The sequence below is a fragment of the Fusarium oxysporum genome, chromosome VI (genome assembly GCF_013085055.1).
Source record: "Fusarium oxysporum Fo47 chromosome VI, complete sequence".
NCBI classification, from domain to species: domain Eukaryota; kingdom Fungi; phylum Ascomycota; class Sordariomycetes; order Hypocreales; family Nectriaceae; genus Fusarium; species Fusarium oxysporum.
Window position 1 is genome coordinate 877,241 of NC_072845.1, and position 18,927 is coordinate 896,167.

At 50.9% G+C, this 18,927-nt stretch overlaps 9 protein-coding genes across 9 annotated transcripts; 3 read left to right on the forward strand and 6 right to left on the reverse strand.

Annotated features, from left to right (window-relative positions):
• Positions 1 to 2,070: 2,070 nt before the first annotated feature.
• FOBCDRAFT_136872 (uncharacterized protein) lies at positions 2,071 to 3,759 on the reverse strand (the record flags this gene model as incomplete). Its single annotated transcript, XM_031187231.2, has 1 exon — positions 2,071 to 3,759. The coding sequence occupies one exon, from the start codon at positions 3,757 to 3,759 to the stop codon at positions 2,071 to 2,073; it is 1,689 nt and encodes a 562-aa protein (XP_031038366.2).
• Positions 3,760 to 4,159: 400 nt separating this feature from the next.
• Positions 4,160 to 5,610, reverse strand: FOBCDRAFT_225176 (uncharacterized protein). Its single transcript, XM_031187230.3, has 2 exons — positions 5,178 to 5,610; positions 4,160 to 5,120 (listed from the first exon to the last, which is right to left on the reverse strand). Exons 1-2 carry the CDS (start codon positions 5,461 to 5,463, stop codon positions 4,336 to 4,338), a joined length of 1,071 nt encoding a protein of 356 aa, XP_031038365.2. The 5' UTR covers positions 5,464 to 5,610; the 3' UTR covers positions 4,160 to 4,335.
• Positions 5,611 to 5,863: 253 nt separating this feature from the next.
• Positions 5,864 to 6,490, forward strand: FOBCDRAFT_294340 (uncharacterized protein; the record flags this gene model as incomplete). Its single annotated transcript, XM_031187221.3, has 2 exons — positions 5,864 to 5,946; positions 5,996 to 6,490. The coding sequence occupies exons 1-2, from the start codon at positions 5,938 to 5,940 to the stop codon at positions 6,488 to 6,490; spliced, it is 504 nt and encodes a 167-aa protein (XP_031038356.2). The 5' UTR covers positions 5,864 to 5,937.
• Positions 6,491 to 6,533: 43 nt separating this feature from the next.
• On the reverse strand, positions 6,534 to 7,052 carry FOBCDRAFT_39718 (uncharacterized protein). Its single transcript, XM_059612181.1, has one exon. The coding sequence runs from the start codon at positions 6,886 to 6,888 to the stop codon at positions 6,577 to 6,579; it is 312 nt and encodes a 103-aa protein (XP_059467336.1). The 5' UTR covers positions 6,889 to 7,052; the 3' UTR covers positions 6,534 to 6,576.
• Positions 7,053 to 7,074: 22 nt separating this feature from the next.
• Positions 7,075 to 9,486, reverse strand: FOBCDRAFT_294348 (uncharacterized protein; the record flags this gene model as incomplete). Its single annotated transcript, XM_059611843.1, has 7 exons — positions 9,326 to 9,486; positions 9,056 to 9,079; positions 8,828 to 8,949; positions 8,225 to 8,682; positions 7,874 to 8,175; positions 7,488 to 7,819; positions 7,075 to 7,432 (listed from the first exon to the last, which is right to left on the reverse strand). Exons 1-7 carry the CDS (start codon positions 9,383 to 9,385, stop codon positions 7,075 to 7,077), a joined length of 1,656 nt encoding a protein of 551 aa, XP_059467337.1. The 5' UTR covers positions 9,386 to 9,486.
• A 691-nt stretch (positions 9,487 to 10,177) lies between these two features.
• On the forward strand, positions 10,178 to 14,470 carry FOBCDRAFT_294351 (P-loop containing nucleoside triphosphate hydrolase protein; the record flags this gene model as incomplete). Its single annotated transcript, XM_059611844.1, has 10 exons — positions 10,178 to 10,333; positions 10,385 to 10,572; positions 10,621 to 10,675; positions 10,729 to 11,327; positions 11,379 to 11,805; positions 11,862 to 12,017; positions 12,067 to 12,634; positions 12,685 to 12,851; positions 12,905 to 13,434; positions 13,486 to 14,470. 10 exons carry the CDS (start codon positions 10,178 to 10,180, stop codon positions 14,468 to 14,470), a joined length of 3,831 nt encoding a protein of 1,276 aa, XP_059465091.1.
• Positions 14,471 to 14,866: 396 nt separating this feature from the next.
• FOBCDRAFT_320312 (DnaJ domain-containing protein) lies at positions 14,867 to 16,507 on the reverse strand. Its single transcript, XM_031187219.3, has 2 exons — positions 16,101 to 16,507; positions 14,867 to 16,046 (listed from the first exon to the last, which is right to left on the reverse strand). Exons 1-2 carry the CDS (start codon positions 16,392 to 16,394, stop codon positions 15,006 to 15,008), a joined length of 1,335 nt encoding a protein of 444 aa, XP_031038354.1. The 5' UTR covers positions 16,395 to 16,507; the 3' UTR covers positions 14,867 to 15,005.
• Positions 16,508 to 16,643: 136 nt separating this feature from the next.
• Positions 16,644 to 17,363, forward strand: FOBCDRAFT_225190 (uncharacterized protein). The gene is made up of 3 exons (XM_031187217.3): positions 16,644 to 16,916; positions 17,011 to 17,187; positions 17,242 to 17,363. The coding sequence occupies exons 1-3, from the start codon at positions 16,844 to 16,846 to the stop codon at positions 17,343 to 17,345; spliced, it is 354 nt and encodes a 117-aa protein (XP_031038352.2). The 5' UTR covers positions 16,644 to 16,843; the 3' UTR covers positions 17,346 to 17,363.
• FOBCDRAFT_39746 (uncharacterized protein) lies at positions 17,242 to 18,863 on the reverse strand. Its single transcript, XM_031187216.3, has 2 exons — positions 18,653 to 18,863; positions 17,242 to 18,585 (listed from the first exon to the last, which is right to left on the reverse strand). The coding sequence occupies exons 1-2, from the start codon at positions 18,788 to 18,790 to the stop codon at positions 17,617 to 17,619; spliced, it is 1,107 nt and encodes a 368-aa protein (XP_031038351.2). The 5' UTR covers positions 18,791 to 18,863; the 3' UTR covers positions 17,242 to 17,616.
• Positions 18,864 to 18,927: the final 64 nt, after the last annotated feature.

Here is an 18,927-nt window from a genome sequence, read left to right on the forward strand (position 1 = left end):
TTTCCCTTCGGCATTTGTAACGCAAAGAAACGGTGAGAGATGTTGATCCACCGTCTTAGTTCTAGACGCCAACCGCAGTCCGTCTGCTTACACCGTCCTGTCCGTTGTGCCCCTCGAATTCGGCCCTCCGTTTCCCTTTTTTCCAACGTGCCGTCTGTCGGTTCGGCCAATCTCAGGCGGCGGTTGATATATCGCCCGCCTTGTTGAGCGGCTAAGGCAGATTCGGGCCGCGTGCACGGGTGGTTTTGTCAAATTCAATTCGAGGTCTTCCTCGGATCTGAGTATTTCGGCGGTCAAAAACAAGGTTCTGATAGCTCCATGTTCAGATATCACTTCAGCCAAGATACTGATCACTTGATGATTGCCTCTGTTGACTTCAATGGCATTGAACAACTACGCTGCTCCGCATATCAAAGTCCATGATAATCACACTCCCTCCCTTCACTCGACTTCTCCGCCTGGAAAGAAGAATCCCCACTATGATCCATAGCCACAAGACAACTCAACTCCATAACGGACGGCCCCACTGAGGTACCTCAAATCCCTCCCCGTCTTCTGGGTCTGGTTCCTAGACTTGACTAGACACAGCAAAGACCCCCTCTATCTTTGCCATGTGAAAGTCGAACCCCTCGCGTCTGGTGGGGGTATCACTTTACGCGGTTACGAACAGCGGCAACGTGCAGTTTCTACTAATATCGTACGGACAATTTGATGCTACCCAATGGGACCGAGCATTCGCCTCTGGCCATCTATCGTCTTCTATTTTTTGCCTCTTAAGTATTGAGAGCAAATGTACGGTGAAGATGCGGGCAGCCAGTGTGGCGTACACTAATTCTGGAGTAAGGGCTCAGGACTGGAAAAGAAAAGAAGAGGCTGCCAGGTAAACAGTAGCACTGCATTTGAGGCTTTATCATGTCAATTCGAGCGGGATGCAATTGGCGCAGCTGATACGCTGGCAGAAGCAACATCCTTGGTCAATCCAGCAACTCAGCGTGTCAGCTTCTGCTTGGGCGCAGTGAACCAATGGTCCTGTGTAACGCGTCTACCGTTTGGAATGGTAAGGTGCAATTGATAGCTACCGGTACTGTCTGCTCCGTAGGTCTCTCGCCTCTTCCCTTGTTTCCTCTGATGCGCTGTCAGTACGACCTTGGTTTTGTTTCATGCCGTGGAGCCACATAATGCATGACATGACATGCAACACCAATTTAGCTGGGGCTTCTCCCAGTAAACTTCCGGCGTTTTATTGACTCAACTCAATGGATGTCGTTTCAGAAACGAGGGGCCTTTGAGAGATCTTCCCTTTCAAGGGACGATTTCTATTTGCGGCATTGGGATAATCGCTATTCTAAGCTTTTTGACAAGTCATCCCAGCTGGCCTCAGGTAAAGATGCTACACTGGAGAGAGTTTGGCTTCTTACAGCCACCCCCTGACGGACGAGATGCGGATGCGGCTTTTGTACGACCTTGGTTTTGGAGTTGCCTTGTTTTTTTGAATTGGCTTTTCATGCCTTTCAATAAACTCCAGCTAGCATAGGGACGTGCCTGGCGCTGCTTCAGCCTTGAGGCGTCGTGCTAACCAGTCGCCGCGGAGGACCATCAGTCGGCGGGAATGCCGCTCAGAGTTTAATCGTAACGCCCGGGCAATAGGCTACCAATTGTCGCAATTGCCATCTCATGACCAATCGATTATATCTTGTGCCCTTGCTCGTATCGAGGTGCCTGCCAAGTTTGTATTTGCTTTTGCGTCAGCCAGGCTTGCTAGGACTTTTCAGCCGTGCTTCTTTGACCCCAGGAGCCTCAACTGAAGACGATTGGTTTGTGGTGGTGGCTTCAGGACTATCAGAGAGGCTCTTCCCACGCTCCCGGATGGTGTAAGTTCCAGAGCGCCGCGATTCTCAGCATGCCACGGGTGGCCGGAATTTCTCCCCTGGAGCGTGGCGTGAACTGAAGGCGGCGGCGATTGCCATTGCCGGCAAAGTCGCGACACAGTCTCCTGTTGCGCGTGTCCCAATGTGGTCATGGTGGTGCTTCTTCTGGCACGTCTAATATGACGGCGTGAGGCAATTGGGATCATGTAAAGTCGTAGACCATCAGGCTCTCGCGACCGTCTCGCGCCTCTTTGAGAACGATGACCATCTCATCATCGAAGCCAACCCAATTCCTGCGGTCCTCCCACTCAGCCCTTGGCGCGGATGTAGGGCTGTCTGCGTCATCGGCTGGCTGCCTGCTCGTAGGTCGTACCTCGATGCTGCTGCCTCCGCCGCGGCCCTCCAGCTCCCATACGCGGATCTCGTCTCCTCGCGTGCTAATGCTCACGGCCTTACCCCGCGGTGTGATCTCCGCATCTGAGATGCCTGATGTGTGGCCCCAGAGGCGGATACCCAGGGATAGTGATAGGGATATCGCGGTCGAGGTGCAGAGGTATAGGACGAGAGTGTTGTCGGGTAGTGTGGCGAGGACATACGGGTGGCTGTAGCAAAGGGTCGTAAGCTCTGATCGTGACTCATTGGTTAGAGGAGAGTCAGCGCCGCCTGAGGCTGTGATGGGGAGCGTCGATGCGAGGCGGGAGGATAGTGTGTCGACGCCGGAGCCATCGGATGGCGGCGTTATCAGTAAGTCCTGAATGCCGATGCACCAGCCGTCTCGGACGGAGAAGGTGTAGGCGATGGAGGCGCTCACAGAGGACGACATGCGCCGTATCGATAGAGCGAGTGGTAAGTGGGTGGTGTGCGACTTGAGCGATGTGAGGAGATATGGAGGCGGCAGAACCGTGCTCGGTGGTTTGTCTGTCGCTTTCAAAGGCGGTTCATCATTGACACTATTCGCAGCGTCGTTAGAAGGTTTGTCATCTGGGCGGTTGAATGTGTATAGCGATATTAAGCCCGCTGTCGTCGCTGTTAGGACATAAGGATATCCGCAAGCGATAGCGACAAGTTCTCCATTGCAGCTTTTCTCGTGCCGATATCTCCGTAATAGTTCTTGTCGCTCGAGGTTCAACCGCCAAAGCCCGAAACCGCCATCTGCGAATCCCACCACTATATCCACCACTGTTCCAGAACCGCTTTCGTCCACCGCAAGTGATGTCGGCGCATTTTCATCGCTTTCGTTTTCCTCGTGCAGGCCGAGCTGCGCAATCGGTCGTCGTGTTCGAAGATCCCATGCGCGCAGTCCATATTCCGAATCGGCCGTTATTGCAATACCCTCCACGACCTTGACCAACGTCCTCTTCTGTCCCCCATTCTCATCTGGCGCATCTCGCACGCTGACCTCCTCCACGGCGCATTTTCCTCTGGCCCAGTTGTGACGTAGCTTATACTGTCTCTTCCAGTCGACACTCTCAGTCTTACTACTCTCTCTTAGAACCTCATCCTCCGGCGCTCTTCCTTTCCGCCCATCTGCCCACACAGCTCGTCGCGAGGAATACTGTAACTTCGTGCCACCAGCTCCACCGAGTCTAAACCCAGGAATACGTAAAGCGCGCGGTAGAACAAAGCGCTCGTAGTAATGTTCACGCCAGAGATGAGGATCCGAAGCAAGGCGGTAAAGACGCTGTGAAGTGGGGGAGATGTCCAGTAGCTCTGACGACGAGAGGAAGGATAATATCCGCAGTAGAAGTTCGGAGGATATTGTGGTGAGAATATCGCGAGAAGGTGGGTTATATGCCGAGTTTGCGAAACGTAAACGTTTTGAAGGCCGAGGTTGAGATACTTCTTGTGGTTCGGAGGGTTGTTCGGTCGGAGGGAGCTTACGTTTCGGCATTTTGTGCGGAGGTTGGGCGCTGCGCAGGACGAGCCTGCGATCAGCTATATAGAACCTAGAGGAGAAGAAAAATGGGGGATCAGAGAGGTGTTGATGAAGCTCTGGGGTTGGTAGGATAAAGAAATAAAATGTCGGTGGCGATCAACGGTCGGCGGTTGACCGGAGCTTGGTGGTGAGCTTACCCTGTACAAGTCGGTGTTCAAGGGATTTCGGAGTTTTGGCACCAAATTGCTTCACTTATCAACAAATAATTGTGATACGGATGCATCAGTGGTTTACGCGATATTGCTCATGATGATTCAAATACGCAGCTAAGTACTTCATGGCTCGCAAGCAAAAGCCATCGCACAATGGTGGAACATTCGTTCATGTGAAAAACACCAACTTCACATCGTGCATACTAACATTCTAGTGGATTATCATATTGTCTTAGTTTCCTGATGCATTCATGCGTATCTACTTCATTCTCCAACGTATAGGCGTAGGGTATTTCCATAATATGCGTATAAAGAGAGGAGTTCAACATCTCCCATGTAAACGAACCCAAACTCCAATGATGCTAGATCAACTATGCCCTCACAATCCCACCGCTGCGAAGATATCATCATACACCTTTCCAATCCAGCCTTCCATGAGGCCTCCCCTCGCAACAACTCCTAGGCCTCCAACTGCCCAGAGAGCAGCAAAAGCCACCGATGCTCCGTGGAGAGCGACCCATCTCCTTCTCCTTTGCTTCCTCGCCCTCTTCTCCGCGGGTGCGGTACTTGTACCCCAGATGTATTTCGTCGTAGGTGATAGACCAAACCACTTGGCCTGACCCCAGATCATATGGCCGCAACCGGCGGCAAGAAGGCCAACATAAGAAACCCAAGAAGTAATAGGATGTCGAGCAAAAGCATGTGCGACGTAGGCGAGACCAATGTTAGAGCTGTCGCCCTCAACCTGTAAGGGCAGAACACGATTGACAAAGACATGGGCGGCGAAGAAGACGGAAAAAGCATAACCGGATATCGAGATATAGCTCAGTGCTGGCCACGGCGAAGAAGCCCTTCTTTGATCCTCGAGTTCCGTCCTTGAACGATGGAGAGCGTACATTCCCGGGGTCGCAGCACCATAGCGTTTCATGTTCTGTGACCTCCGCAATAGTCGAAGAGCAATTCCTGATCCAATATGGGCAATAACAGGGAGAGCGACGAGAATTGGTTCCGTAAGGGAGGTCTGGTAAATTTCACGAGTCATGAGGAGGTACGTCTCGGAGCCAGGGACAGAGCGAGTAACAGCGGGGATGAGGGAAACGTTGGCGAGATGGAGGGAGGTGAATAGACCCATTGCATAGCTCGAGAACTTCTGGATTCGCATAACTGACGAAGTGTGAGTATGCTGTGCCGTTCAAGCATGTGAAGGCATTGGACACTCACGATAGAAGATTGGGCCTGGACCTGTAGCTCCATTTGTGAGGTTTGTACTTGCGCTCAGCCCGGGAGCACCGGTCGAAGGAGCCTTGATAGTTGCTGAGCTCCTCTCCATATCATCGGCATCGACCATCTCATATCCATCATCACTTCCTCTCGGCGGTGGCCCGAGGTCCCGGCGGTCAATAGACGGATCTGCTGGCGGAGAATCGATCGGGGAAGGGTCAAGCTGCTGTAAAGACAAGAAGCTCGCCTGTGAGGCTCGACGATCTGGGGATTGGTCGAAATCCATAATGATACCACGCCCAGCGCGTTTAAATCTGTGTGAAAGGAAAACAAAGGACAAGAAATAATATCTGGCGGGGAATAGAAAACAAGAGATGACGGCGCGGGCTCGTGACAGGGAAGGGACTGGAAGTTTTTCCAGTTGGGATTAGCGCCTCAACGTGCTGGATCAACGGGGGAAGCTTTCAAGACTCTGGGGCAGGTGGTTCTGGAAGCCCCCTGTCGAAGACCCCCTGGGAAAATGACGTTGAGGTCCTGGGAGCTCGGTCAGCAAGACATGCCACGTTTTGATTGGTGGCGGGTCGAGGTTCTGAGCTTTAGCCAAACAGAGCTAGTGCCCGCACTCTTATCTGGATCGTGGTCACTGCTCGAACTTCCTTTATCAAACATCAGCAGCTTACAAGAACCACGACCTTTTCATCAAAACAACGCTGAGAAAGGCCAACTTCATAACTTGCTGAAGGAAAATACCAGAGACAACATGCCTCCGGTAAGATCCGAATACTCTGGTGCTCATTCCTTGACTAACGCGTCACCAGCGACACCTAACTCTTCCCTCGGCGCAGACTGCATCTGCACGTGAAGCTCAAAAGTCTTTCTACTGCCAGCTCTGCTCCAAAGGGTACTCGCGAATGAATGACTATGAAGCTCATCTCAGTAGCTATGATCACAGTCACAAGCAGCGCCTCAAAGACATGAAGGCCATGGTTCGTGACCCCACCGCTGGCTCTCGTGCGCGCAAGGCCGAGGCCAAAGCCGACGGTCTCATCAGCATCAAGCTCCCTGGCCAAGAGACTACCACTGGTGGAGGAGGTTTCAAGAAAGGCGGCTTCAAGAAGAGTGGTTTCAAGAGCGCTTTCACCAAAGTTGAGAGCGGCGGACCAGCAGCAACGACGACGACTGAGAAGCCCAAGCCGGCTAGTACACTTGAGCCGGCACCAGTCAATCCTGGCCTTCAAAAGAACTTGTCACCGGAAAGCGATACTGAAGACGAGGGCTATGAAGTCTATGACCCTCGGTTTCCCACCGACTGAGCTGCATCGGACTCATCTTAAGTTACGAACATCAAACGAAAATTCTATTTGCGAGTATCTATCCGGGTCCTTTCTATCATTCTATTCTACATGGGTGGCCACTGTACACCTCCGATCTGTGATATATCCTGTTCCAACAATCCCAGCAAATTTCGACTTCCAGACATCCAGTCCGCCATTTGGTTGACTTGAGTGTTCTCACCAAACTCTGCATCGGGATCACCTGCGTTGCCCATGGTCGAGTCCATGACAGGCATGAGTCCGAGCTGGCTCAAATACACGTCGAACTCGTCACCGATGGGTACCATTGCCTGATCTTCCACTTGTTGAGACTTTGCTTCGACATACAGGGCCGCGACGTTGCTCATGATATTGCATAGTCGCGACAGTTTTTGCATGGTCTCTGACGCATCACTGGTCTCTTCAATGGACGCACTGAACTGCTTCAACAGTTGGAGATCTTCTTGCGATGATGTCTCGATGACATATCCGAACAGCACAAAGAAGGGTGCAAATGGAGTCAGCACCAGGTTCCTAAAACCTTGTTAGATTTACTCGAAATCCAAGGAACTACAACGATGAACCTACCAATGGACATATATGGCTCTCGCGTGGGGGTCTTTCCGCACCAAATCCATGCATGTGAAATGTGCGTGACAAGCCTTTCGTGCAGTGTCTATACACTCTTGACAGAACCTAGTGGGTGACCCTTCAGGAGCTGGAACTGCTCTGTAAATAAGAGTCATGGTTGACAGCAACTGCACTTCGTCACCCTTGAGGTGGACATCTACGAGAGGGGAAGCTCCGATTTTCTCAAGCGATGAGAGAGCCATTTCTCGGCTCTGATACGACTCCGCCTCGACACGACGGCACTTAGCTGCCAGCAGACGTGCTCGTTCAGCGAGTACAGCTGGTGGTTGGCTTAATGCTGCCGGACAAAACCTGGCTTCATTAGCTGCGAGGACTTGGGAACATGGATGCAAATAATAACACTTACAGTTGCTCATACACTTGACCCTGCAACGTTGCAGCGTTAAGCCACGTACCCGCAACAGCTTTGGTTTCAAGACTCAAGATGCCATCGAAGCTGAAAGTACGTGGAATGGTGATCTCCCAATCCTGGATGGCAGGGGCACGGCCTAGTCGAAGTGCTAGTGCTTTGTCCGTGGTATACGTGTACCAGAAAAGGATCGCTTTGGTGTCAGCTTCCTCGGGGTTACGCGTTGAGAGATCCCTGCGATGGAAACCAGCAGTCTGGCAAATCTGGGCTGCGGCACAGTTGAGATGCCAAGCCACAGATGGTCTGCAGACGTCGATGGTGTATAATGTCTAATGCCTTTGTTAGTGCCCAGCACTTGTTACACCAAACTGACTTGTGCTTACACCCATGAGGAGAGCCTGGACTGTTTCTATCTTGGTCGACATGAAGAGAGACATATTTGCCAGCGCTGTTTCCAGGTTGATGCGACTTGTGTAAAGGTGTGATGCAAACTCATCCTTCAGAGGCTTGTTGTCAACGGTCAAGTGGTGCTGTTCAAGAAACAAGTAATATAGACCAACGTTGACAATGATAAAGGTGGAATCACTAAAGTCGTCTGTGGGAAAGTAGACCATTCGACAAAGGTTGGAGAAGTCACTTATTCCAATGAAGTAGCAGACAAACGTAAAGAGACCTGGCGGAGAAGCTAGACAAAAGTCAGCGAATGGTTGCAAAGTTGTTGTTGTCACTGCTACCTCTGACTCTCTTAAGCAAGTTCACTACAATATCCATAGGAGGCATTGGCAGTTGACCCAAGCCTCCCTTTGGGATGGGCTGCTGGAGTGGAAAACGGGGACCATGGCTGATGGACTGCCGACTCTGAAGCTCGGCCAACTGTCTCAAGTTTGCGAGAGCTTCCCACATCTTGGGACTGACATCGTTTAACGAGGTGCGCTCCACGGCATGCTCGAGAAGGTCGCTAGCAAACGTGGTTTGCTGGGCAATGACCGAATCACCACCCAGAACAGACTCGTCATCGGAACTGTCAAAAGCCGCTGTAGATGCAGAGGCTGGATCGAGACCTGGGAAGGCTGCAGGGGTGACAGGAAACTGAATGTTACTTCCTGGAGTGGAGACGGGACGTTGGGAGAGATCCCGGAGGAGGCTTTCTATATTGCCTAAGCGGACCTCAATCTGGTCGATCTTTCGTTCACTACGAGGCACGCATGCCAGTGGTTAGTGGATGAACTGCCTTATCTGGCTGGCGAACGGCTATCGGCAAAGCTGCTTGGAGGGGACAAAGCGGCACCATGTGCAGATACAGCGTCTGGGGTAAAAGATGGTATGGGGTCACGAACTATTGGGACGAGATGAGAACTCGCTGCCGGGGCTCTTTGGGTCTCTGGCCAACGCCTGTGGATGTACAAGATCGCTTGGCAGTACGACAGTTAGAGCATGGCCAGTCTTTATCGCATCGGATCTATATCATGCAGGTGTTATTAATACCATCTATGTTGGACAGCCTTTGTTTACAGAAACGTCCTGACTATGGCGTGTTTCTGAAGGCATTCGTGGGTGATGCTCACCTTTCTCGTACGACACTGATCACACTGTGTTCACAAGAGTTCTTGTCAGTCCTGATATGCAAAGGGATTGTTACACAACACAAGATATAGTTGATGGGTGAAACTCGCAGCGGGCCGATGCAGCTAACAAGGCTATACTGGCACGGCACACCAGTTTCGCGATTGATCGCTTTGGGGTTGCCGTGTAAGCGATACGCACGCAGGTTGGGGAGTCCATATTCTGAATAATGCCAACACTGGAATTGGCTAAATCGGAAATCTGGTACTTACCGCTCTCCGAGCAGAGTCATCGGAAGCCGCGGGTCCGTTATTTGCGTGCCCAGGATCCATATCGAGTTCTTAATAGTCGAGATATGCGATGCGGCAACCTCCTTTTGGGTATTCACTTGCAGCCAAGGAATTGAGGCTGCAGCAGTAAGCTGAAGATCAATAAAGTAATAAGTTTTTGCTCTGTTAATCGGTGAAAGCGATTAGGCTCTCAGGTAAGACGACGACGTATTCCGGTAAGTATCGCGGATGTGAAGGGCGAAGGAGAGGAAGCGGGAGCCGCGGGGACCGATTGGCGGCAGTTGAGGGCGCCGGACTGTGGCTTGCACAATTAGAGTAGCATGTGGCGTCCTGGATCTGGTCAGCATTGAGTGTGGCTGTCACTTTAATAAGACATTGACCTTATCAAGACAGTTGGAGAAACAGGGATGAGAATTGATTAACTGACTAGAGAAAATTGTAACATTGATACTCTCTTTAGTCTTCGGTAGCTTATTCAACGTTTAAACTACTTTTCAGTGAGTTTCATGTAGGACTAGGTAGTACGGGCTTGGTCCTTTAAACGAGGAATACGAAATCTAGAAAAGGACTCTCGGGTTGTCAAGATTAAGCAGGCGGCTCAATAATTACCCCGGGTAATGAGCCATTCTAGGACACCTTCCAAAACTAGGTCTTACATGTCAAGCCCCGTCGATCGTGTGGCTGTATAAGCTAATTGGTCAGTCCGTAATCACCCCGGGGTTTGCGGGTTGCGTCTAGACGTCAACGCCAAGAGCGAGCATCATTGTTTAAAACGACCTTCATCTGCAACTCATTCATGTCTGGCCATCAACAAATAGCACCTCTAAGGTCAACATGACTGAAACTAAAGAAAAAGACACGCCTGGCGGTTCACAGTCAGGTTCTGGTGTATCAAATGATCAGGACATGGCGGTTACTATTGAACACAACGGAGACGAAAAGGGTGACACAAAAGAAGAAAAGAAGGATACGAGCTTCAAGTACTACCTGGTATGTATCGCACTCGCGACAGCTGTGAGGGTGTACTAACAGTATTCGCAGCGCGTCTTTACCTACAACGATCGCTTAGGATGGATCCTCAACAGCATCGCATTCGTGGCTATGATCGCCGCTGGAACGATATTACCCCTGATGGATCTTGTTTTTGGAAAGTTCATCAACGTTTTCACTGATTTTGCAACTGGAGTGTTATCGCCCGCTGGATATCGAAGCGAAGTTAGCAAGTACAGGTATTGTTTGCTAGCCATTGTTTGCATTCGCAAGTTGACCATTGATAGCTTGTACTTTATTTATCTCTTCATCGCAAAGTTTGCTTTGACATATCTTTGGACGGTAAGTCGCTTATACACAAGAAGCTTATACAGAGATGATGCTAAAGGGGGTAGATTCTTGTCTCTATTGCTGCTATCAACACCACAAAAGCACTGCGCGTCGACTTTGTACGAAGCACCCTTCGCCAGGAAGTTGCCTTCTTCGACTCTCCGTCCTCATCAATTCCTGGGCAAATCACAACAAATGGAAATCTCATTAACCAAGGAATCTCGGAAAAGTTCGGCATCACCATCGCGGCTCTATCAACCTTTGTCTCAGCCTTTGTCGTCGCTTTCGCCGTGCAATGGAAATTGACACTCATTGTCCTTGCCATCATCCCCGTCAACCTCGTTGTAACGATTATCTGCGTCGCTATCGATACTGGCTATGAATATGCCATGTTTGACGTCTACTCGCGATCGAGTTCTTTGGCCGAGGAGGCTTTCTCGACTATTCGAACTGCACATGCTTTCTGGGCGTTTCCCAAATTGTCTAAGAGATTTACGAATACGCTTGAGGAGGCGAGGAGAATTGGTCATAAGAAGTCCTGGGTTTACATGATTCTGTTCCCAACGGAGTTCTTTTGTATCTTTGCGGGTTATGGATTGGCCTTTTGGCAGGGTATGAGGATGTACTCTGAGGGTGAGATCACCCAGCCCGGTACAGTTGTTACGTGAGTTTCTTTTCTCTTCAGAGCTGGATGTTTTGCTAACATGGTTCATAGTGTCATCTTTGCAGTTCTTGTTGCTGCTACGGCTCTCACCCAAATCGCGCCCCAGACAATCGCCATCTCAAAGGCTACTGCAGCTGCGCAAGAGATGTTCGAGATGATCGATCGCAAGTCTGAAATCGACGCTTTATCACAGGAAGGAGACAAAATCCCGGACTTCAAGGGCGATATACAGTTCCGTGGCGTTCGCTTTGCTTACCCATCACGAGCTAATGTCGAAATTCTTCACTCACTCAACCTCGATATTCCTGCAGATCAAACAACTGCTTTGGTTGGAGCCAGCGGATCAGGAAAGAGTACTATCTTTGGCCTTTTGGAGCGATGGTATATGCCGAGCGCTGGTTCTATCACGCTGGATGGACGTCCTGTTGAGAGCTTGAACTTGCAATGGCTGCGAACAAATATTAGAATGGTTCAGCAGGTATGTACAGGGATCGATACACATTGTAGGCCAAACTGGTGCTGACTCCTTACCAGGAACCGACTCTATTCAGCGGCACTATCTATCAAAACGTTGTCGACGGCCTCACCGGCACCCCCATGGTGGACCTTTCAGAAGAAGAAAAAAAACGCATGGTTGTCGATGCCTGTAAATCGGCTTATGCCCATGACTTCATCGAAACATTGCCAAACGTAAGTCTCTCCTTATCTCATAGGTTTCTTTGACTAAACCCTTTTTCAGGGATACGATACTTGGATCGGCGAACGAGGCGCCTCTTTATCCGGTGGACAGAAGCAGCGAGTGGTCATTGCTCGCAGCATCATCTCCAACCCCAAAGTCCTCATGCTCGACGAAGCTACTAGCGCCCTCGACCCCAACGCCGAAAAGATCGTGCAGCAAGCTCTCAACAACGTTGCCAAAGGTCGAACCATGATCGTCATCGCTCACAGACTCTCTACGATTCGAGATGCCGATAACATCATTGTCATGGCCAAGGGTGAAACTATCGAACAAGGTTCTCACGATTCATTGATTGAGAGAGGTGGTACATACTCGCGTCTTGTTCGCTTGCAGGATCTTGGAAAGGGAAGTGCTTCATCAGACGATGAGGATAGTGAGACGGATATGGAGGAGCCAGTTGCTGGTCTCGATCCCGTTCTATCTCGTGCTTCTCAGCATGCTACAGCCGATATCTCGCAGGACGATGGAATCAACTATGGGCTTCTGAAGGGCCTTTGGCTTGTTATCAAGGAGCAACGGTCGCTATGGTTCTCTGGGTTCATTCTGGTCATCATCTCATTATTGGGAGGTAAGTGCTATCATAAGCTACTAGGAAAGGCAGACGCTGACAAAGTTTAGGTGGCACATACCCAGCGCTCGCCATCCTCTTCTCCAAAACAATGAAGGCTTTCGAGACCATCGATGTCAGCGAAGCAAACTTCTTCTCCCTGATGTTCTTCGTTGTTGCCCTTGCCAACTTTGTCATCTATGCCGTCGCTGGCTGGGTTTGCAACGAGATCGGCCAGGTAAGTGTATCTTTTATCCATGCCATGAGATGATCAAGACTAACACTTTTCAGCATGTTATGACTGTTTATCGTGGCGAACTGTTCGACAACACCCTTCGACAAGACATGGTCTTCTTCGACGATCCCAACCGTGGAACTGGTGCTCTTGTTTCACGACTGGCTGCCGAGCCTACGAGTCTTCAGGAACTTCTATCTATGAACCTGTCCCTCATCATGATCAACATCGTCACTGTTCTATCGAGTTCCGTCCTCGCCATCGCTTACGGTTGGAAACTGGGTCTTGTTCTGACACTTTGTGCTCTACCGGTCCTTGTTGGCTCAGGATATGTCCGAATTCGTCTTGAGTACAAGTTTGACGATGATACTGCTGGGCGGTTCGCGAAGAGCAGCAGCTTGGCCTCTGAAGCTGTGTTGGGTATCAGAACTGTGTCTTCACTGGCTCTGGAACGGGCTGTCATCGAGAGATACAGCAGTGCCCTTGAAGGACTTGCTAAGGAGGCAATTGCTGGACTAGGTTGGAAGATGCTGTTCTACTCTTTCAGTCAGTCGGCGTCTTTCCTCGCTATGGCCCTGGGTTTCTGGTAAGTTCAGTCTCGTTCATGCAGCATAAAGACGACACTAACAAGTAACAGGTACGGTGGTCGTCTTGTTTCTTTCGGCGAGTATACCACAGATCAGTTCTACGTCATCTTCATCGCCGTCGTCTTCTCGGGAGAAACATCAGCCATGCTCTTCCAGTACACCACGAGCATCACCAAAGCACGAACTGCCATCAACTACATCTTCCAGCAGCGTCGTCAAAAGGCCCTACACGATAATGCAGACAATGGACCGGGGGCTTCAGGAAGTGAGAAGTCGTCTGAGAAGGGTATTGATGTGTCTTGTGAGGGGATCACCTTCGCGTACCCCCGTCGACCCAAGCTGCAGGTTCTCAAAGGGGTCGACATCAGCATTGAGTCAGGAAAGATGGTCGCGCTGGTTGGTGCATCAGGTTGCGGTAAATCAACTATGATAGCGCTTCTCGAGCGTTTCTATGACCCAACTTCGGGTATGTTACTTGCGGATGGGGAGGATATCAAGATGAAGGACAGACGACTACACAGAAGGGACATTGCCCTCGTTCAGCAAGAGCCAGTCTTGTATCAGGGCTCTATCAGGGACAATATCTCTCTTGGCATCGAAGAAGGCGTTCCCTCTGACGACGAGATCATCGAAGCCTGCAAACAAGCCAACGTTTATGAATTCGTCTCTTCCCTCCCTGAGGGTCTTACTACGCCCTGCGGCAACCAAGGTCTCTCACTATCAGGAGGCCAACGTCAACGTATTGCCATCGCTCGAGCTCTTATCCGCAAGCCACGCCTTCTTCTCCTCGACGAGGCCACCAGTGCCCTCGACACAGAGAGCGAGAAGGTCGTCAAGGAAGCCTTAGATCGAGCAGCTGAGGGAAGGACAACAGTTGCTGTAGCTCATCGACTGAGTACGATTCGAGACGCTGATGTTATCTGTGTCTTTGCTGGCGGAAAGATTGTTGAGAGGGGACGACATGAGGAGCTTGTTGCGAAGAGGGGACTTTACTATGAGATGGTGTTGGGACAGTCTCTGGATAGGGAGGCGTAAGTATTAGATGGGAACCGGCGTTCAAGGGAGTTGCCCTTAGGATATCAGGGCCAAACGGGACTTGGATCTTGTCATGTTTCTGGGTTTGGGGTTCTCTACTCATCTAAATATGTTTGAGTCCAGAATCAGGACGACCAATCTTTCTACTCTTTGTACACATTTATCATCACTACTTTTTGTAATATAGAGGGGGCACAAGAGCCGTACGCAAATAGACTTCCCCTTTTCGCACCTCGACAGTTGGAGTTGGCATATGAACCCGGTTTTCTCAATGACTCTTCTCTCTCACTTTGCAACTTCGATGATTGGAACAACTTCCAGGTCAGACAAATATATTATCATTACAACAACCATGTCACTTGTCCATGTCGCATTTACAAATTCAAGAGAAGATAATGGGATCAAAACGTAGCCTGAACAAAGTCTAGAGCTCGTTCTATTCTGATCTAGAAAACATATCGTCGTATCTACTTTTATCTAGAACCCATCATAATAACTCAACAATCATTTTTCCTAACCACGTAACACGCATCGCTTAAGCCAAGACCTTAACATCACCCTCCTTGAGCTTACCAGCCTCGACGAGTCTCTTGGTCTCGCCGGCCCAGACAGCCTTGATCTCATCAGCAACCTTGAGACCGTTGAGCTTACCAGCAAGAGCAGCAATCTCATCAGGATCAATCTTGCCCTGGATGGTCTCAACATCGCCGAGGACGGAGTCGATGTCAGCGGGTGTGGGCTCGCCGGCAGCGAAGTAGTTGGCGTCCTTGACGGAACCCTTGAGGACACGCTTGTTCTTCTTGACAGCGTTCTTGGCAGCCTCCTTTGCCTTCTTGGAGGACTCACGGTCAGCCTTGGCAGCAGCCTCAGCCTCCTGGCGAGCCTTCTCCTCGGCGAGCTTAGCGGCCTCAGCATCCTCCTTGGCCTTCTTCTCAGCAGCCTCGCGCTCGAAACGCTTCTTGTTCTTGGCGGCGTTGGCCTCCTGTCGGAATCGCTTGATACGCTCATCACCGGCGGAAGCGTCGTCTAGCAGCTTGCGGAGACGCGCGTTGTCGTCAGCCTTCTTCTTCTTGCGAGCGTTGGTGTTCTTGCGCTCCTGGTGTCGCTTCTGGTCACGGTTCTCGTTGTCATCGGGGACATCCTCGTCGAGGTACTCGAAAGTTCTCCAGCTGTCGAAGTTGTACCAGAAGTTGTAGAATTCCTCGACCTGCTCCTTGGTGGCGTCGGCACTGCCGAATGAGGGGACAGGGTGAGTCTTGGAGAAGCGAGCCTCAGACTTGAAGACCTTGCTCCATGCCTTATAGTAGTCGGTCTTCTGGAGCTGCTTCTTGGTGGGGGGCTCGACATCGGCCTCCTCATCGACGGAGTCGAACTGGCGACGCTTGATGGGGTCAAGGAGGACGTCGGTGGCCTTCTGGATACACTTGAAGAACTGATCGTCCTCGGTACGGCCCTGAGCGGCCTTCTTATCGGGGTGGTGCTTGAGGACCTTCTTGCGGTGAGCCTTCTTGATCTGGTCCTCAGTGGCCTTCCATCGGTACTTGGAGAGGCCGAGAATCTTGTAGTGGTCCTGGGTCTAGATTACGCTTGTTAGTATGAAATATTGACTCGAATCATTGTAGATATATACCTTCCAGTCCTTGGCCTCGCGCTGGAGCATCATAGGGTCCTCAGGCTCGCTCTCATCGCTGACGTCGCCATCCTCGACGTTCTTGGTGCTCTCCTGAGCCTGGATACGGTCATCCTCAGAGAAAGTGCGCTTGTGGCGGGCACGGCGGGCGTGGGCGAGGAAGTGAGGTCCAACAGGCTCGATGGTTCGCTGAGTAGCCTCAGTGAGCTTGCCGATGGCCTTGAAGTCCTTGTCGGCAGCCCAGCCGCTGGGAAGGGCGGGAAGGGGGAGGGTCACAGTAGCCACGGAAGCCATTATGTGATGTGTGGATTTGGTGGTGATGGAGAGGGAGAAAAATCCCGACGTTTTTTTTTTTGGCTGTATTAATTTTTTTCAATGGCGCACTTAATCGAGTTCCCCCACCATGGATGGACTTAACTCATTGGCGGGGTAAAAGTTCCAGTGGACGATCGGACAGTAACAGTGGGAGGGTGCTCTAGAATGCTCTACCATAGCGTTTTCATGTGTCCGGGTCCGCCTGAATATTCCCGGCTCAGTGATCGGGCCTCCCGGTAATCCGCTGAGCCGCCCGGCCATTGAAACCATCCAATCCAGTTGAACTCGAACTGGACTTTTTTTACGTTCGATTTCAAAGCCGCTTCAACTCGACCTCAACAACCCCAGCACGATACCCACGACCTGTTGCGCCAGTCTTTCCTTTCAGTTCGAAGACATTCCATTCGCTAGAATTGTCAGATTTCAAAATGGCCACCGCTCCCGCTCCCGCTCTCAATGCTTACCGACACCTAATGCGCGCGGCGCGAATCGCCTTCCAAGGTACGAATCCATTCCGGGGACGGACTTCGAATGCAACCGAGTTCATGTTCAAGACTGACCCAATGGGCTATGCTGACTATCTGGTGCACTGCAGGCGACGCCCCTATCCTATCTGCAGCTCAGCTTCAGATCCGCAACGAGTTCCGCCAAAAAGCCTCGATCGATGCTGCCGATGCTTCTGCAGCCATTAAGCATGCCGAAGAGGTAGCAAAGGTCCTTCGTGAGAACGTTGTTCAGGGTCAAAGAACAGAGGAGGGCAAGGACACCTTCAGTGAGTTCAGATTGGGTGGTAGAGGGCGAAAACGGAAACTAATAGCATTTATAGAGCTGAGAATACATGAAGACATTGAGCGAGGCGATAACGAGTCTATCAAGACAGCTGGCAAAGGCACAGTCGGAGGTGGCTGCTGCGGTGGTGGTAAAAAATGAGAGGAGACTATTAGTCCCATTGTACAATTTGTAACATTATCTGACTGTCATGATACCCTCCAGGAATGAAATGCACCAAAATGATCATCACTCTAGAATACCTCTTTGCTTCTCATCTATTCCTGTTTCTCACGTAATCTGCAACCTCCATGATCAATTGTCCTTTTCGCTAATAAAGACCACCCTATCCATGATGTCCTTTTTCCGACGCCAAACTCCAAAAGGCATGGTTTTCTACCTTATATGAACATAAAACAAGTCGTTACTTCATTCAGTCTCCAGTAAGAGCGGCGTAAGCAGGTGTGTCGGAAGCTCCTGGAGGTGCTGCCACAGGAGCTGGCAGAGCCTGATGGTTGGCAGAACCACTGCCACCCTCGATCGATCGCTGGCCTTGAGATCCTCCCTGGCGCTGTCTAGCATCTCGCAGCATCTGCGTCCTCTCGTCCTTGTCCATAGTACCAATAGCCTTTGGTTGTCCCCATCGAACCCTTAGGGGGCATCCTGCAATAACGGCGCGACCCTGGCATGCTTCAGCAGCCTTCTCAGCCGCCTCTCTAGTTTCGTAGTTGACAAATGCGCAGTGCGACATGTGTGAGCAGACCAAGCTCTTGATCTTGCCGTGAACCTTGAAGAAGTCGCGAAGCTTGTACTCGGGGAGATCGTCCTCGATGCCGGTCACGAAAAGTGACATGATGTTCTTGTCGGCGGGAGGAGCCCAGTCGCGTGGGCTAGGAGGGAGTTGGGCAGCACTGGGGAAGACCTGACGACCCTTACCACCAGTCCTAGCTCCCGCAGCAGCGGCTGCCTTTGAGTCTCGGGTTCGAATTGGGCCAGGTCCTCCAAGACCCGCGCCTACAGCTGCGTTTCCACCCTTGGAGCTCTCTCCCTCCTCGATAGTCTTGCCCTTGCGAAAGTAAGGCTTGCTGTTGGCGAGTCTTCGTAGCAGTTCGCGCGCCTTCTCGTCCGTCTTTTCGTATTCCTCCTGTCCAACCTTTCCCTCCTCGATGAGCTGCTCATTGTTTTGCGCAAAGTATTCTCGGTTGATATCGGACTGCGGGCCGGGTGCGACCATCTTGAGCGCAGCATCGCGTACGACGATAGGAAGACCGAAGGAAAGATCGAGCATGCAACATTGACAGCAGTTCTTGAGTCGCGCGCAGGTCAAGCAAATATTTGTTCGCTTCTTACGACCGTTGGCGCGAGTACCACTCCAGGCAAATACGGTGAAAGGTCTGGTACACTATTCAGATACATGTTAGCATTGTCTCTATGCGAAAACGCGGAGGAAAACGACGCGAAAGACTTACCAATTTGCATTCGGCACCATAATCTTCTTTAAGCATCTTGACATAAGGATTATCAGGTAGACACGTCTCGCAGACGGAGGGAAAATCGGTGGTCTCCCATCCTGATCGGTTGAGATCCTGCTTGATCTGAGGCGGCATTGTGAATAGATAGAGTAATGATTTTGCGCAGAGAAAAGCTTCTAGTTGCCTGTGATGACTTTTGGAGTTGAGGCGCGGAAATTCGGTCATCCGCCACCTTATGTAATACAAAATATGGCCTCAGACTCCAAACCTAA

What these genes read in the sequence shown, in the direction of transcription:
- FOBCDRAFT_225176 (XM_031187230.3), bottom strand. Translation starts at nt 5,463, where the DNA reads ATGGATTTCGACCAATCCCCAGATCGTCGAGCCTCACAGGCGAGCTTC. An exon ending in TCCAGGCCCAATCTTCTATC is followed by an intron (nt 5,121 to 5,177) that starts GTGAGTGTCCAA and finishes ACACTTCGTCAG; the next exon opens with TTATGCGAATCCAGAAGTTC.
- FOBCDRAFT_39718 (XM_059612181.1), bottom strand. Translation starts at nt 6,888, where the DNA reads ATGCAAAAACTGTCGCGACTATGCAATATCATGAGCAACGTCGCGGCC.
- FOBCDRAFT_320312 (XM_031187219.3), bottom strand. Translation starts at nt 16,394, where the DNA reads ATGGCTTCCGTGGCTACTGTGACCCTCCCCCTTCCCGCCCTTCCCAGC. An exon ending in GCGAGGCCAAGGACTGGAAG is followed by an intron (nt 16,047 to 16,100) that starts GTATATATCTAC and finishes AGCGTAATCTAG; the next exon opens with ACCCAGGACCACTACAAGAT.
- FOBCDRAFT_225190 (XM_031187217.3), top strand. Translation starts at nt 16,844, where the DNA reads ATGGCCACCGCTCCCGCTCCCGCTCTCAATGCTTACCGACACCTAATG. An exon ending in GGCGCGAATCGCCTTCCAAG is followed by an intron (nt 16,917 to 17,010) that starts GTACGAATCCAT and finishes GGTGCACTGCAG; the next exon opens with GCGACGCCCCTATCCTATCT. An exon ending in GGAGGGCAAGGACACCTTCA is followed by an intron (nt 17,188 to 17,241) that starts GTGAGTTCAGAT and finishes TAGCATTTATAG; the next exon opens with AGCTGAGAATACATGAAGAC.
- FOBCDRAFT_39746 (XM_031187216.3), bottom strand. Translation starts at nt 18,790, where the DNA reads ATGCCGCCTCAGATCAAGCAGGATCTCAACCGATCAGGATGGGAGACC. An exon ending in ATGGTGCCGAATGCAAATTG is followed by an intron (nt 18,586 to 18,652) that starts GTAAGTCTTTCG and finishes GTATCTGAATAG; the next exon opens with TGTACCAGACCTTTCACCGT.